Consider the following 13961-nt stretch of genomic DNA (forward strand, 5'->3'; position numbering starts at 1 on the left):
TGGATCCTGGGCTGGGTCTGCTCTGACTCCTGCACGTGGGACAGGATCAGGAATGGCTTGGAGGCAGGAGCTGATGCAGGAGCTTTCACTCGACCTTCTCTCACTGCATTTCTTCTTCTCTGCCCTCTGTGTTGCTTCCTGCTGTACAATCCCTGGCTCCAACTATCCCAGGGATTTGGTGGAGAACCTGGAAAGATCCACGTGCCCCTGGATGCACAGAGCTTTGCCCCAGCTCCAGAGCCAGAGGCAGGCAGAGCTCAGAGTTTCCTTTACTGCTTTCATAATGTGGATATTTTAATTTTCCGTGCTTGGATTTTTCTCCCCAGGGGGAACCCGGGCTCCAGGGCTTGCCAGGACGTGTGGGACACCCCGGCTCTGATGGTTTCCCTGGCTTGGATGGCAAACCTGGGCCCTGGGGGCTGCCAGGGGAGCAGGTGAGCCATGGGCAGGCAGGGCCAGGGAAGGCTCAGGATCAGGGGGAGCTGGAGCTCCAAACCCCGGGCAGGAGACAGGAGCTCCTAAAGCTGCTCTTCCTTCTCTTGCCTCCTTCAGAATATTTATCCTCAGCCCCCAAACCAGGCAGGCCTGGATTAGTGCCTCGAGGTTTAGGTTTGCCAGGAATAAAAGGGTTGTGGGGCATCCCATGCAGGCATTAAGGGCTGGGCTATCCAGAGCTGCAGCTCCTGGGTGTGGTGGGTCTGAGCAGCAGGGCTGGGCTGCTGCACCTGGAGTGCCTCGTGGAAAATAACTGCAAATCCTGGAATGGCTTGGGCGGGAAGGGACCTTAAAAATCATCTGATTCCACCCCGTGCCGTGGGCAGGGACACCTTCCACTAAACCAGGGTGCTCTGAGCCCTAGAGGGCTCAAAACTGGGAGGATGACCAGGAAATAAGAGTAATTCCAGAATGCCTGCATAGTATCCACTCCAGGAATCTGGTTCCTTGGTCCCTGCCCTTGTCCAGACCCCTGGCAGCAATCCTTGGGGAACACAGGCAATGCCCCTGGGCTGGGGAGCTTGCTCAGGGGGTTTAGAGGCCAGGGACTGGAGGGTGCTGCAAAGTTTGGGGCTCTCAGCTATTGTATTTGTGGGGAATGCCCTGACAAAGACAGGAATGAGGAATCTGACTCCATGTTCTCACAAGGCTAATTTATCATTTTATGGTACTATATTATATTAAAGGATACTGTATACTAAAGAATACAGAAAAGATACTTACAGAATGCTAAAAGCTAATAATGAAAACTCGTGACTCTCTCCAGAGTCCCGACACAGCTTGGCCCTGATTGGCCCAAGAGTGAAAACAACTCCCAGCAGATCCAATGAAACAATCACCTGTGGGTAACAATCCCCAAACACATTGCACACGAGCACAGCACAGGAGAAGCAAATGAGATAAGAATTGTTTTCCTTTTCTCTGAGGCTGCTCAGCTTCCCAGGAGAAAAACCCTGGGTGAAGGGATTTGTTCAGAGAATGTGAATGCCGCACTCAGCAGCTGCTGGGGAGCAGGGTGGGCACGGGTGGCAGCCCCTCAGTGCCCACCCTGCTCCTTCCTCCCTCTTCCCAGGGCCTCCAGGGCTTCCAGGGTGACCGAGGGCTGGCTGGGGACAAGGGAGAAGAGGTGAGTTGGCTCTGGCTTGCACAGCCACGGGCACAGTGAGGTGCCAGCCCCAGTCCCAGCAGTGCCAGCCCCAGCACCTGCTCCCAGTGCCAAACCCAACACCTTTCATACTGGTTCCACTGGGACCAGCACTGCTCCTGCAGCTCCTCCCCTGGCTCCAGGGCTTTGGCAGCCAGGATAGAAAATGCCCATAAAACAGTGTATGCTGGTGGTTTGTCACCCTTTAATTTTTTAATTTTCCCATCACTTAGTCTTCTTCAGGCCAGCATTTTTAGAGCTGCCCAGGAGATTTCTGGGCTCCTCCAAGGTTTGATCATCCTGGCGGGTTTGAGACCTAATTTCTTCTTTTTGCAGTAACAGTCCCATGTGGGTTATCAGACCCCTGTCCTGGGCCACACTTTGTGCCCTCCTGTCTGTGCAGAGCCCTGTGCCAGCCCTGTGTCACTGCTGTGGGTGACACCAGGAGCTGCAGGGAGGTGACATCATGCTGGGCACCAGCAGCCAGGCTTTGCCCCGTGTAGCATAACCATCCTCCTGTCCCACCCTGATTGTGTCCTTTGAGGCACAGCAGCCACGTTTTAACTCCTGGTGGCCCAGCAGGGGCTCATCCTTGTTCCCGTTTCATCCCTGTTCCATTTCAGGGTTTCTTGGGAGACCCTGGACCAGCTGGGGACAAAGGAGAGAAGGGAGTGAAGGTGAGGGTGGCTGTCCCTGCCCCTCACAGCCCTGCCCGGGTGGGCAGGGGTCTCTCCTTCCCTGCCACAGCCCCCCAGCCCCAGGTCCTGCTCTCCTCCATCACTCAGGCTGCTCTTGGCTTTTCCAGGGGGTGAAGGGAGAGAATGGGCTGCCAGGTCCTGCAGGGCTCCAGGTGAGTTACCTGGGGAGCTGGAGGTGTCCCACACCCTTCCCTCCATCCCCTTTTACTGACCCCTGTCCCTCTCTGTGATGTCCCCAAGCTCCAGCCCACGCTCTCCTGCCTTTGGCAGAGCCCTGGTGGTCTCTGTGGTGTCCCTGCCCCTCCTGTGAGGGGGGGACAAAGGCATTGTCACCTCAGGGTGCTGACACCTCATTCCTGGCTTCTCTCCCAGGGGTTGGCAGGGCTGAAGGGTGCCATGGGCTTGCAGGGCCCTGCAGGGCCGGAGGTGAGTGCATTTCCCTTTCTGTGCCACCCAACGGGGTGCAGGAGCTGGGGGTTCCCACTGGGAAGAGGGGTCTGAGCAGGGCTTTTCATCCAGGCACGCTGGGGCCTTGCCTCCAGCATTTCCCATCCCTGTTCTGGCTGGGAACGAGGAGAAATGAAGAGAAATGAGCTTTTCCAGAGCACTGGGATTTATTTTAGGTGGCCACCTCCGGCTGAGATGAATCCCAGGCTGGCAGCTCCTGGTTTTTCCAGGCTGCTCTCAGCAGATGGACAGCTCAGTGCTCCCACATAAATGGGGGACATCCTGTCCAGAAAAGGGCTGGAAAAGGATTTGAAAGGAAAACTGAAGGGGTTTGGTGGTGAATGGATGAATTCTGCAACATGAAAGGGAGCTGGGGTTGGTCAGCAAATGTCCGAGGGGGCATCCAGCAGCTGATGCCAAGAAATGTGAAAATGATGTGAAGAAAAAGGGGGATTTGGGCTGAAGGAGAGAATCAAAGCAAAAAGTGGCATTTTTTTCTCTCCTGCTGCAGGGAGAAGCTGGCTCAGTGGGTGCCCCAGGCCCTGCTGGTCCCATGGTGAGTCTCAGGGTTTGATACAGATGGATGTTGAGGCAGCAGAGCTGCTGCTGCCCAGAGTGGCACCTTGTTGCCCCCTTGTTCTAATTTACACCTAAAAATGCTGCATTTGGTTAAAACCATCCCTGCTAGAGGGGGGAGGATTGCAAAAGAACCCACTGTGTTAAAGCTCACCAGTAAAGCCCCCCAGCATCCCCGGGACGCTCAGGAGTCCCTGTCCCCCATCCTCTGTGGGGCTGAGCAGGGCCTTGCCTTGCAGGGAGAGCCCGGCCAGCCAGGATCCGTGGGGTGCCGAGGCATCAATGGCTCTCAGGTGGGTGTGTCCCGGTGCCCATCCTTTGTTCTTCTTCTTTGATTCTTCTTCATCCTTTGTTCTTTGTTCATCCTTTGTTCTTTGGGTCCCTGCTCTCACCCCACCCCTGCCCTGCTCTGCTCTCTCCACAGGGGGAATTGGGCCCTCCTGGGATGGCCGGGCCTCGTGGCCCCAGGGTAGGTGATCCCCGGGATGGAGTGTCCCGGGGTGGGTGTCCCTGGATGGGGGTGTCCCAGGGTGGGGTGCCCCGGGATGGGGCTTGCCTGGGATGGGGCGTCCCAGGGTGGGAGGCTGTCCCAGGCTCATCCAGCCTGGAGTGGTCTCCTCCAGCTGGGATATGATCCCAAGCCATCCCAAAAGCTGCAGAGGCTGGCTGAGGGGTGGGAATCCTTTCTGTAGCCCTTCGTGTGCCATAAGCTGGGAACTCTGGAGCTCCTCAGCAGCTGGGAGTTCCCAGGAGAGGGTTTGATCCTAATGGCAGCTCCCTGTCCCCCCTCTGCAGGGACCCCATGGCTTGCAGGGCAGGCGTGGTCCCCCTGGCCCCAGGGGCTCTCCGGTGAGTGGGGCTGTCCTGGGCTGGGTGCATCCCCCCAGTTCTCTTCCAGGAGCTGCTGGGGTTTGTCCCCCATGTATTTGAGAACTGGATGGGAAAGCCTTGACCTTGGGGCTCCTTGTGGCTGCCCAGGAGCAGGTGGGTGGGAAGGGCTGTGTCCCCTGGGTGTGACATTGTCCCTGAGGCGTGAGGCAGCTCCTGGGCAGGTTCCTGTGGGCTGGGGTCTCATCCACAGAGCAGGACAAGGAACAACATCCCTCTTCTGCTTTTGCTTTTCCCAGGGTCCAGCAGGGCTGGAGGGATCCTCTGGTCCCAAAGGAGACACAGTAAGAGCATTTTTTGGGACTGTGCTGGGGATAAAGCCCAGGCTGGAGAGATTTTCCTGGAAGGACCTGACATGTGGGGTTGAGGGGGTCCCTGTCCCTGATTTTGGAGGGGAGAGGGGGCAGCACTTCCAGCTGACCTCCCAAATGCCACTGGGTCACCCTGGGATGGGGACATGGAGGGGCTGGGTGCTCTGATGAGAGCTCCCTTCACTCTGCCCTGGGACAGGCACAGGAGCCTGGGAACGGCTGGGGCTGGGCCAGGGCAGCTCAGGCTGAGCTCAGGGCAAGGTTCTTCCCCCAGAGGGTGCTGGCACTGCCCAGGCTCCCCAGGGAATGGGCACGGCCCCGAGGCTGCCAGAGCTCCAGGAGCCTTTGGCCAGTGCTGCCAGGGATGCCCAGGGTGGGGTTGCTGGGGGGTCTGGGCAGGGCAGGGGGGGCTGGGTGAACCTGGTGGGTCCCTTCCAGCTCAGGACATTCTGTGATTCCAGAATTCCTCTTGCAGGGTACAGCCGGTGCCCCTGGGGTGAGGGGACAGCTGGGACAGCAGGGCCCTGGGGTGAGTGCATGGGAAGGGGGTGGCTGGATGTGGGGTGCTCTCATCTATAGTAGAAACAGGCAATCCCCCAGCCAGATTGATTCAGAGGGCATGATTCAGAGCACTGAACAATTGCTTTATTAAACTATATTTTATTACATGATCACTATATTAAAACTATACTACAGAAAGACCCGTGACTGTCTGAGGCAGCCAGGAGGACACAGCTTTGAGTGACTGGCTCATCACTCAAAACAACTTTCACCGGTGTCCAATTAACCAAATCACTTTCAGTAAACAATCTCCATAACACATTCCACATGTGCAAAAACAGGAGCAGTGAATAGAGATAAGAATTGTTTTCTCTTCTTCTCTTTGTACTTCTCATTGCCTTCCCAGGAAAAATCCTTGGGGAGTTGTGCCTGCTGCTCTCTGTGAAGAGAGCTGTGGCCACACTCATCCTCCCCCTCACAGCCCCACAGAATCCTGCAGGGACTGCCCTGTTTCCCCAGCTTCCCACAGGGCTGCTGGAGGTGCCAGCCACGTCCCTGTGGCCACTGTCCCCATCCCCAAAGCTCCTCTGCTCCTCCTGCTTTCAGGCACCTCCATTTTTATTCTTTCCCTGTGGATTTATCAGCAGAGATGGCCCAGCCCTGCTGATCCCTTCCCTGGGACACTCTTTTCCCAAGTGGTTTGGGTGCTCCAGAGGCTTGGGACAGCCTGACCTTCCTCCTGCCTGGCCCAGGTGTCCCTTTCTGTGTCCTGGGACCCCAACCCACAGTGCTGAGAACTGGGGCTAGAATGAGATGAGGGGTGGGATGTGGGGGTGCCTTTCGGAGTCGAACAAGGACCTCACCCTCATCTTAGGGGCAGCCTTGGGAGGGTTTGTGACTCTTCTGGTCCCTTTTTGGGGAACAAATCCCACTGGAGCATCTCAGCATCAACCCTGCAGAGCCAAAGGGGTGCCCCCCATTTCCCATCCCATCCCATCCCTGTGCTGTGGGTGGGTGGTCGCCTCCAGGAGCACGTGCAATACTTCCCTTTGTGTTTTTCTTTTTTAACTTGGATTCTCTGTCTCTCTGAAGGGTTTTCTTGGCCTGCCAGGTGCAAAAGGCACCCAAGGAGAGCAGGTGAGTGATGGCATCCATGGGATCCTGCTGTGGAAGCAGGAGAGCTGTGGCAGAGCAGCCCAAACCTGCAGCTCTGTGTATTTTATGTGTGCCTGGACTTGATGTTTGAGAAGGTGCCAGCTGGAGCTGTCTGGGGAGGCAGAGCTGAGCTTGGGCTCCTTTTGCTGGAATTTTCAGGCCTGGGAGTGTCCTGAGGGGTCACCTGCCTTTGGGAGCTCAGGGAAGTGGGAATGCTTTGGCCTGGGTTATGGAACACAGCAGTGAGGATGAGACACTTGGCACTGTTTTGGTGGTGCCAGAGATGCCAGCTGGGAGCTGGCACTGGCATGGGCTGCTGGGCTTGGTTTGGTGGGGATTGACCCCAAAAGCCCTGGAGCCAGATCCAGCAGGTCCCTGCTCCCAGCTCCGAAGGGCCCATCCAGACGAAAGCCCTGACTGGAGCAGGGCAAAATTCCCTTTATTTGGTGCCAGCATCAGACACAGCTTGCACCAGGGGCTTCTCACTGTAACCCCCACTGCTGCTGCTCTTGCAGGGCTGCCGAGGTCCGGGAGGAGCCAAGGGAGATTTGGGAGCCAAAGGAGGCAAGGTACTGATTCCCAAGCCTGTGGTGCCTCCAAATGCCACCTGGAAGCCCCTGGTCACCCTGCAGAAGCGACATGGAGGGGCTGGGTGCTGGAATGAGAGCCCTCTGCACTCTGGGACAGGAACAGGAGCCAGGGAACGGCCGGGGCTGGGCCAGGGCAGCTCAGGCTGGAGCTCAGGGCAAGGTTCTTCCCCTCAGAGGGTGCTGGCACTGCCCAGGCTCCCCAGGGAATGGGCTCATGGAGCTGCTCCCTCTGTTGCTCAGATGTGCTTTACCCAGCTGTGGGTGGCTGAGGCTGCCCAAGGACCCCGGGCCCTGCTGGGTTTTGGAGTCTGTGACAGCCAGGCAGCTCATTCTGTGCTGATCCCACCACCTGAGCCACCTGTCACTGCTCCATCTCGCTTTGGCTGTTTAAACAATGAATTTCCCCATTGCTGGTGGCCCAGGGACGCCGGGGGAGGAGGGTTTGGGGAGCTCACCCATGCCACTGTTGGGTTCTCCATGGGAATTCCTGCCTGTGGATCAGGGAATTGCTGTCCCTGCTTTGTGACATTCTGTGTTTTGTTCCTCCAAGGGCCCACGAGGAGCACAAGGAGCAAAAGGCCCTCCAGGAGCCCGGGGCCAGGGGGGCTTGCAGGGCTTCCCCGGCCCCCGAGGGGCTGCAGGGCCACGGGGACCTGACGTGAGTGGCACTGCTGGGCTGGAGTGTCATGGGGGGAGCACACGTGTGACCTGTGTCACAGCGTGGGGACAGTCCTGAGGGGGGCAGGCAGAGCAGATCCTAATGGATCCCTTTAACAGCATCGGGGAGCTTGGTCCAGAGCCACAGCCTTGGGGCTGCAGGCGCCCCCAGCACCCAAAGCGAGCTGTGCTCTGCCTGCTCCACACCTCTTCACCCCAAAATTCACTGCTGGGTTCAGAGATGCCCAAGCAGGCTCAGGCAGAGGATTGCCAGCCCTCCCCAGCTGCCTCAGCCCAGCAGCTCTGCAGGATCCTGCTGAGTCCCCACTCTGGGTCAGCTCCTTTGCAGCTTTTGGGAGCAGAGGGTTCGTGGATTGCTCATTTTGTGCCCCTCTCTGACTCCTGCCAGGCTCCTGGAACCTGTGCTGGCAGCCTGAAGGGCTTTGGGAATGCTTCTTCCTGCAGTGTGTGCTCTGAGAGAGCTGTCTGGGAGACTGAAGCCACCTCCAGACCCGTGTTTGAGGCTGGCTGCTGATCCCTAGTCATTCCCAGCTTCTCAGGAAAAGGAGGATTATTTTCCCACCCACCTTTGCAGTCTGCAGGGGATGCCCTCCCACTCCCAGGGCTTTTGGGATACCTTCCTGGATCTGCTCTCCAGGATGAGTAACAGCTCCTCCACCTCTCAGGAGCTGGGGATGCAGCAGGAATCCTCTCCTGCCTTGTCCACCCTCCGGGCAGCGCTGCTGGCACCGGGGCTGGAGCAGGCAGCAGCCGTGGCACAGCAGTCCTTGGAATTGCCTTTAATTTGTCCACCAGGAAACAAAAATATCCAGATGTGTTGCTTTGGGCCACACCAAACTGCCGAGACTTTTCTTTCTGCCTGGTTTTTAACCCTGGGGGGTCGGGGAAGTCCCCATTCCCACCAAAGCTCAGCTGGTGCCATTTATTAATGTCACCTCTGGTCACACTGATGGTGTTTTTCCCTACACCAGCAGCAGACTGGTGACTCCCCCGGGATCTGAGGCTGTGTTTTCCCTGGATGATTCCTCCCCTCTCTCCTGGCAGGGGGAAGAAGGTCAGATTGGCCCTGCAGGGCTAAACAGCAGCGAGGGACCCAAGGTCAGCGCCGGAATTTGCTGCTTTCCCATGGGCTGCCCACTGCCTTGCATGGCAAACAGGGATGTGCCCACCGTGCCAGGGTCCCAGCACCCAGGGGCACCATCCTGGGGAGGGTCTCCAGCCTCTCAGCCCCTCCCTGTGCATGGCATCCCCGTCACCTGCCCCTGTAGATGTGCAATGTCTGTGTTTTCCTTTGTGTGGATTTTAGGGATGCCAAGGACCTGATGGCCCCAAGGGAACCCCAGGACCACGGGGAGCCCGGGTAACTAATGGGGTGCTGGAATTTGGATCTTGGAGCATCTTTGCCTGTGGGGGATTGAAACAAGCCTGGACTGAAACATCCCTCCCTTGGCTTGGGATGTGCTGGGGCAGAGCACATCCTTCAGGCACAAGATTTTCCTCCAAATCTGCAGCTTTGCTGCTGGCAGAGGGATGGTTTTGTAACTCCTGGTGTTTTGCAGGGCCGTGTGGGGCAGCGTGGGCTGGTTGGAGTGCCTGGACTGCCTGTAAGTAGAGGATATCCCATGTCCCTGTGCTGCCATGGGGAGCTCTTGGCTCTGGAACATGGGAGCAGCATCCTGGCATGTGGCCAGACCAGAGGGTCAGGAATTTGAGCAGGAAAAGCTGGGGATGAGCAGCTCAGGCTGTGGCATGTTGCATTTTGACAAACCACCTGCCCAACGCCACGACTTCTCCAGAACGCTGAGCACAGAAATTTCCAGGAAAGAACTTTATAAGGAAGCTCTGTTATTCAGAGCTGAGGCTGGTGAAGGAGCCAGGAATAAATAGCTGGGGCAGGAGGAGGGAAAACCCAGCTGAGGTGTTCCTGGTGGAACAGCTTCCCTCCCACGTGGATGTTATTTCCCATCCCAAGGTGGGATGGAGCAGGGAGGAGCTGCCGGAGCTGCGTGGGATGAGCTGTGCACTGAGGAATCCACAGCTCCACAGGCAGTGCCACTGCTGATGTCCCCCACTGTCACCCTGAGGGGTGGCTCTGGAGCAGGAGGAGCCCTTGTGGGGCCACCCTGAGCCAAAACTCTCCTTGCAGGGCTCGCGGGGTGTGCCGGGAGCGGAGGGCGCAGAAGGAAAGCCTGGTACACAGGTTCCCATCCTACATCTGTACTTGCCTGGGGACGGGGGGCTGGCACGTGTGGACAGGGGCAGCTGAGCCCATGGGGACACCCCACAACCTCCCATCCCGTGGCTGTGTGGGACAAGACCTTGATACCATCAGTGGGGTCCCTTCCTGTCTCCCATCCTGTGGCTGTGTGGGACAAGACCTTGATACCATCAGAGGGGACACTTCCCAACCTCCCATCCCCATGTGGCTGTGTGGGATATGGGACAAGACCTTGATACCATGGACTTTGCCATGATGGGGACTGGGAGATGCTGTTCTGCTTCCTCATCCTCATCCTTCTCCTGCAGGGCCACCCAGGGATCGTGGGCAGCCCAGGCAGGAGGGGACCACTGGTGAGTAGAGCTGATTTCTGGCTTTCCATCCCGCTGCTCAGCTTTATCCCTTTGGGAATGTGCCTCCAAAGCATGTCCATGGGCAGCTGGAGGGTGCTCCTCTGGGAATCCTGCTGAGGGGGGAAGGATTGGGAAGAGGGCAGTGGGATTTCCCACCCCTGGCATTGCTAGCCTGAACAGATCCAGCAGCAAGACTGGGGCTGGCAGCAGGTTTTCCCCTCTGCAGGATATCATATATTGATCTTCACTCTGAAATTTAAAAAAATCATTAAAAAATAAAAAATCTGGTGTGTCTCTCAAAAGAGTGGATGAAAACTGGGTCAGAGACACACCTGAGTGCTGCCAGCACCACACAGAGTGTCTGGGGGCACGAGTGGGTGCTGTGTCTGTCCACACACACCTGTGGTGATTCCATGAGGAACCCAGGAGCTGGATTTTAAGGAAAATCCCCAGTGCTGCCTTGACCAGGCTAGGCCCTTCACCTGTGCTTTGGGTGGGGCTCAAACCTGGGGCTGAGTCTCCCCATCCTCCTCTCCTGCCCTCCCTCCATGGCTCCTCTGCTGCCCTTCCCTCCAGGGATTTGCTGGTTTGCCGGGGGGCCGTGGGCACGCTGGAACTCCTGGATCAACAGTAAGGAAAAAAAAAATGTTCTGCATGAACTGTGTGATTTTCTAGGTGGGATGTCAGCGGCGCTGGTGCTGCTGGTGGGGAATGTGGGACTTTCCTTGGGAATCAAGGCATCTGTAGGACCTGGTCTTAGCTGCTTGATAAAAGACATTAAAAAGCCTCAGTGGTGGAAATAACTGGGGCTAGGGAAGAGCAGCATCATTCCCCCAGGGAATCAGCCTGCTCCAGGAACTGTGCAGCCTCCCTGAGCCTGGCAGGGTGTCCATGGGGAATGGCAGCTCATGGAAATCCTCCATGGCTGAGCAGGAGCTAGCTCTGGGTGCAGGGAGGAGATCCCAGTGGCAGAGGGTGGCACAGGTTCAGGGGAGGGTGCTGGCACTGCCCAGGCTCCCCAGGGAATGGGCACGGCCCCGAGGCTGCCAGAGCTCCAGGAGCCTTTGGCCAGCGCTGCCAGGGATGCCCAGGGTGGGGTTGCTGGGGGGTCTGGGCAGGGCAGGGGCTGGGCTGGGTGATCCTGGGGGGTCCCTCCCAATTCAGTGACCTGGGATGGAGACCTGGAACAGCTCCTCCCTGAGAGCACTCAGCTGGGCTTGGTGGTGACATTGAGAGCAAGGATTGTCACCTGCCCTGGTGACAGCCCTGCCAGCCATGGGGACCAGTGTGCAGGAGCCACCAGGACCAGCCACAATGGCCGAGTTTGCCCCCTGTGACCGTGTTGGCCCAGGTGATCCCTGGCCATGAGCTCAGGGGCAGCAGTGGGGGCTCAGCAGGGCTCATCTCCTCCCAGCCTTTGACTGACACCTCCTCCCCAAATAATCCCAAAGGGCTCTCCAGGAAAGCCTGGACCTGATGGAGACCCGGGTTGCTTGGGCCCAAAGGTGAGACCTGGGCTTTGGGGGGCTGGCTGGGGGAGTGATGGTGGTGAACTGCCCCCAGAGGCTCTGAGCTGCTCTGGGGGGGATCCATGGACTCAGCCCAGGGGCTCCTCAGATCCTGTGGGATCACTGAGGAAGGGAGGGGGCCTGACTGCATCCCAGGAGTGGGGGTTTGCTAATTCTCCTGTTTTGCCTACCAGGGGCTGCCTGGGAAGCCCGGCTTGGAGGGGCCCCAAGGACCCGTGGGCACCTATGTAAGTGGTGGAGCTGCCACGGAGGGGACACGGCAGTGACCAGACTGGGAGGAGGCTGCAGCAGCCTCCAGCTGGGCACTCACCACCCTCCCAGGGCTCCTGCCTTTCCCTCAGCCACCTTCTCCCAAAAATATAGCGACGCCAGGCAGCTGCAGCTGCCTCCTAACCCCAAGCTGTTCCCAGGGCTATCCAGGACCTGCTGGAGACCGCGGGAGGTTGGGACGCAGGGGAGACAAGGTAGGGATGGGACACACCCTCCAGCACTGGGAGCACTGGAAGCATTTTTGGGATGAGTTTCGAAGCCAGTGGATGGGTTTGGAGGTGTCCACAGTCTCCACCAGCCATGGTGGGAGGAGAACAGCTGGATCTGCCTCCCACAGCAGGTGATCCATTGGCACTCCAGCACCTCCTCTGCCCAAACACCTTTGGATTGTTCTAAGAGCTGGTTTTTGTTTGTTTTGTTGTGATTTTAAAGAATTTTTACATTAAAACATTCAGAAGAAAGGAAATCTTTCTTGCCTCCTAACAGGGAGAAAGGGGAGCTCAAGGTCCACCAGGATTTCCAGGAAAAGCTGGTCCAAAGGTAAGCACTGTTTGCTGCTGTTCTGGGCAGCTCCAGCCCCTGGAAAGCCCCAGGCAAGCTCTCTGTGCTGGGCTAGGGATGGGGAAAATGGGAAAGCTTTGCCATAGGGCGTGGAGACCCTGAGAGGCATTCCCTGGGTTAGGGAGACACAAGAAGCTTCCCTCAAAAGCTGCTCGACCCCATTGGCTCCTTCCCCTTGTTCCTCTGTCCCTGAGCCACTCACTCCCTGTTCCCCCACTGGCCTCACCTTTGCACTGCCCCCCTGCCTCTGTTCAGCCCCAACTCTGGGTACACTGAACCCTGGGCTCCCCCCTGCCTCCTGCCTTTGGACCCTGAACATCTCACTGTGCAGCTGAATTAAACATCTGTGGATGTTATGCAAAGGCCCTTTTTGCTTCCTTACCCTGGGCTTTATTAGCAGCTACTACAAGAGGGAGCTTTTGCCAGTCTTGCAGTAAATTGGCAGGGGGCTCAGCCAGGGCTGTGTCACCCATGGTGCTCTTGTCCCCCAGGCTCTGCCAGGTCCCCCTGGTCCTCGTGGTGCTCCAGGCTCCCAGGTAGGGCTCTCCTTGCTCCTTGCATTCCTGGCTGCTCTGATCCCTCTGCACGGCTGTGTGACCTGCAGTACATCCCCTGTGCTGCCTGCAGCACGGATCCATCCCAAAGCCTTTGCTGGGAGCAGGCAGGGCCCTGGTCCCGCTCCCTGCTGGCTGGGCTCTGTCCTGATGCAGCACAGACACCACTGAGATGGTCCCGTATTGAATTTGCAGGAACCCCCGTGGCAGGGAGGCAGTGATGAGTCTGACTCCATGTTCTCACAAGGCCAATTTATTACTTTATGATACTATATTATATTAAAGAATACTACACTAAACTATACTAAAGAATACAGAAAGGATACTTACAGAATGCTAAAAGCTAATAATGGAAACTTGTGACTCTCTCCAGAGTCTGACACAGCTTGGCCCTGACTGGCCCAAGAGTGAAAACAACTCCCAGCAGAATGCAATGGAACAATCACCTGTGGGTGAACAATCCCCAAACACATTCCACACGAGCACAGCACAGGAGAAGCAAATGAGATAAGAATTGTTTTCCTTTTCTCTGAGGCTGCTCAGCTTCCCAGGAGAAAAACCCTGGGTGAAGGGATTTTTTCAGAGCATGTGAATGCCACAGTCCCAAGACAAGGAGATTTCTCTGAGCAAAGCCTCCCCCTGATCCCCGTTCCACGGACACACTGCTGAACATCCTTCTTTTCCCAGGGCAGAACAGGTGACCCAGGTCCTCGAGGGCTCCCAGGGCTGCCTGTAAGTGCAGAGCTGCACCTCGCTGCGTTGGGGGGATGCCCCACAGGGGGGGCATCTGTTGGAACCCTGATTGCTGAGAATTTCAGACTTTCTGTGCTGACAGGCACTGACCCGCAAGAGAACACTGCAGTGACCTGAGGCTGTGGGGAAGGCCTCCAAAATGGAATGATGGAACTGGGATTGTGGGTGTGGAGTTTGAACAGAAGTGTGTAATATCACAGGGTGAAAAACTTTATATTAAAGTTTTAGGATATAGTAATA

General features: G+C 57.2%; 1 protein-coding gene across 3 annotated transcripts in view; it reads left to right on the plus strand.

The window, feature by feature from the left end:
- LOC119709201 (collagen alpha-1(I) chain-like) overlaps positions 1 to 13961 on the plus strand; it is an 87069-nt gene that overhangs the window by 61545 nt on the left and 11563 nt on the right. For 2 of the 3 annotated variants that reach the window (XM_038156640.1, XM_038156642.1), the window contains 26 exons: positions 327 to 434; positions 1568 to 1621; positions 2263 to 2316; positions 2445 to 2489; positions 2710 to 2763; positions 3296 to 3340; positions 3600 to 3653; positions 3785 to 3829; positions 4156 to 4209; positions 4488 to 4532; positions 5035 to 5088; positions 6153 to 6197; positions 6731 to 6784; positions 7356 to 7463; positions 8528 to 8581; positions 8790 to 8843; positions 9043 to 9087; positions 9630 to 9683; positions 10010 to 10054; positions 10631 to 10684; positions 11506 to 11559; positions 11757 to 11810; positions 11994 to 12047; positions 12340 to 12393; positions 12906 to 12950; positions 13656 to 13700. In XM_038156640.1, the coding sequence (XP_038012568.1) occupies positions 327 to 434; positions 1568 to 1621; positions 2263 to 2316; positions 2445 to 2489; positions 2710 to 2763; positions 3296 to 3340; positions 3600 to 3653; positions 3785 to 3829; positions 4156 to 4209; positions 4488 to 4532; positions 5035 to 5088; positions 6153 to 6197; positions 6731 to 6784; positions 7356 to 7463; positions 8528 to 8581; positions 8790 to 8843; positions 9043 to 9087; positions 9630 to 9683; positions 10010 to 10054; positions 10631 to 10684; positions 11506 to 11559; positions 11757 to 11810; positions 11994 to 12047; positions 12340 to 12393; positions 12906 to 12950; positions 13656 to 13700 (1431 nt within the window). The remainder of the gene's footprint in view (positions 1 to 326; positions 435 to 1567; positions 1622 to 2262; positions 2317 to 2444; positions 2490 to 2709; positions 2764 to 3295; positions 3341 to 3599; positions 3654 to 3784; positions 3830 to 4155; positions 4210 to 4487; positions 4533 to 5034; positions 5089 to 6152; positions 6198 to 6730; positions 6785 to 7355; positions 7464 to 8527; positions 8582 to 8789; positions 8844 to 9042; positions 9088 to 9629; positions 9684 to 10009; positions 10055 to 10630; positions 10685 to 11505; positions 11560 to 11756; positions 11811 to 11993; positions 12048 to 12339; positions 12394 to 12905; positions 12951 to 13655; positions 13701 to 13961) is intronic. The other variant, XM_038156641.1, reaches the window with a different exon arrangement.

Source organism: Motacilla alba, chromosome 17, assembly GCF_015832195.1.
Source record: "Motacilla alba alba isolate MOTALB_02 chromosome 17, Motacilla_alba_V1.0_pri, whole genome shotgun sequence".
Taxonomy (NCBI): Eukaryota; Metazoa; Chordata; class Aves; order Passeriformes; family Motacillidae; genus Motacilla; species Motacilla alba.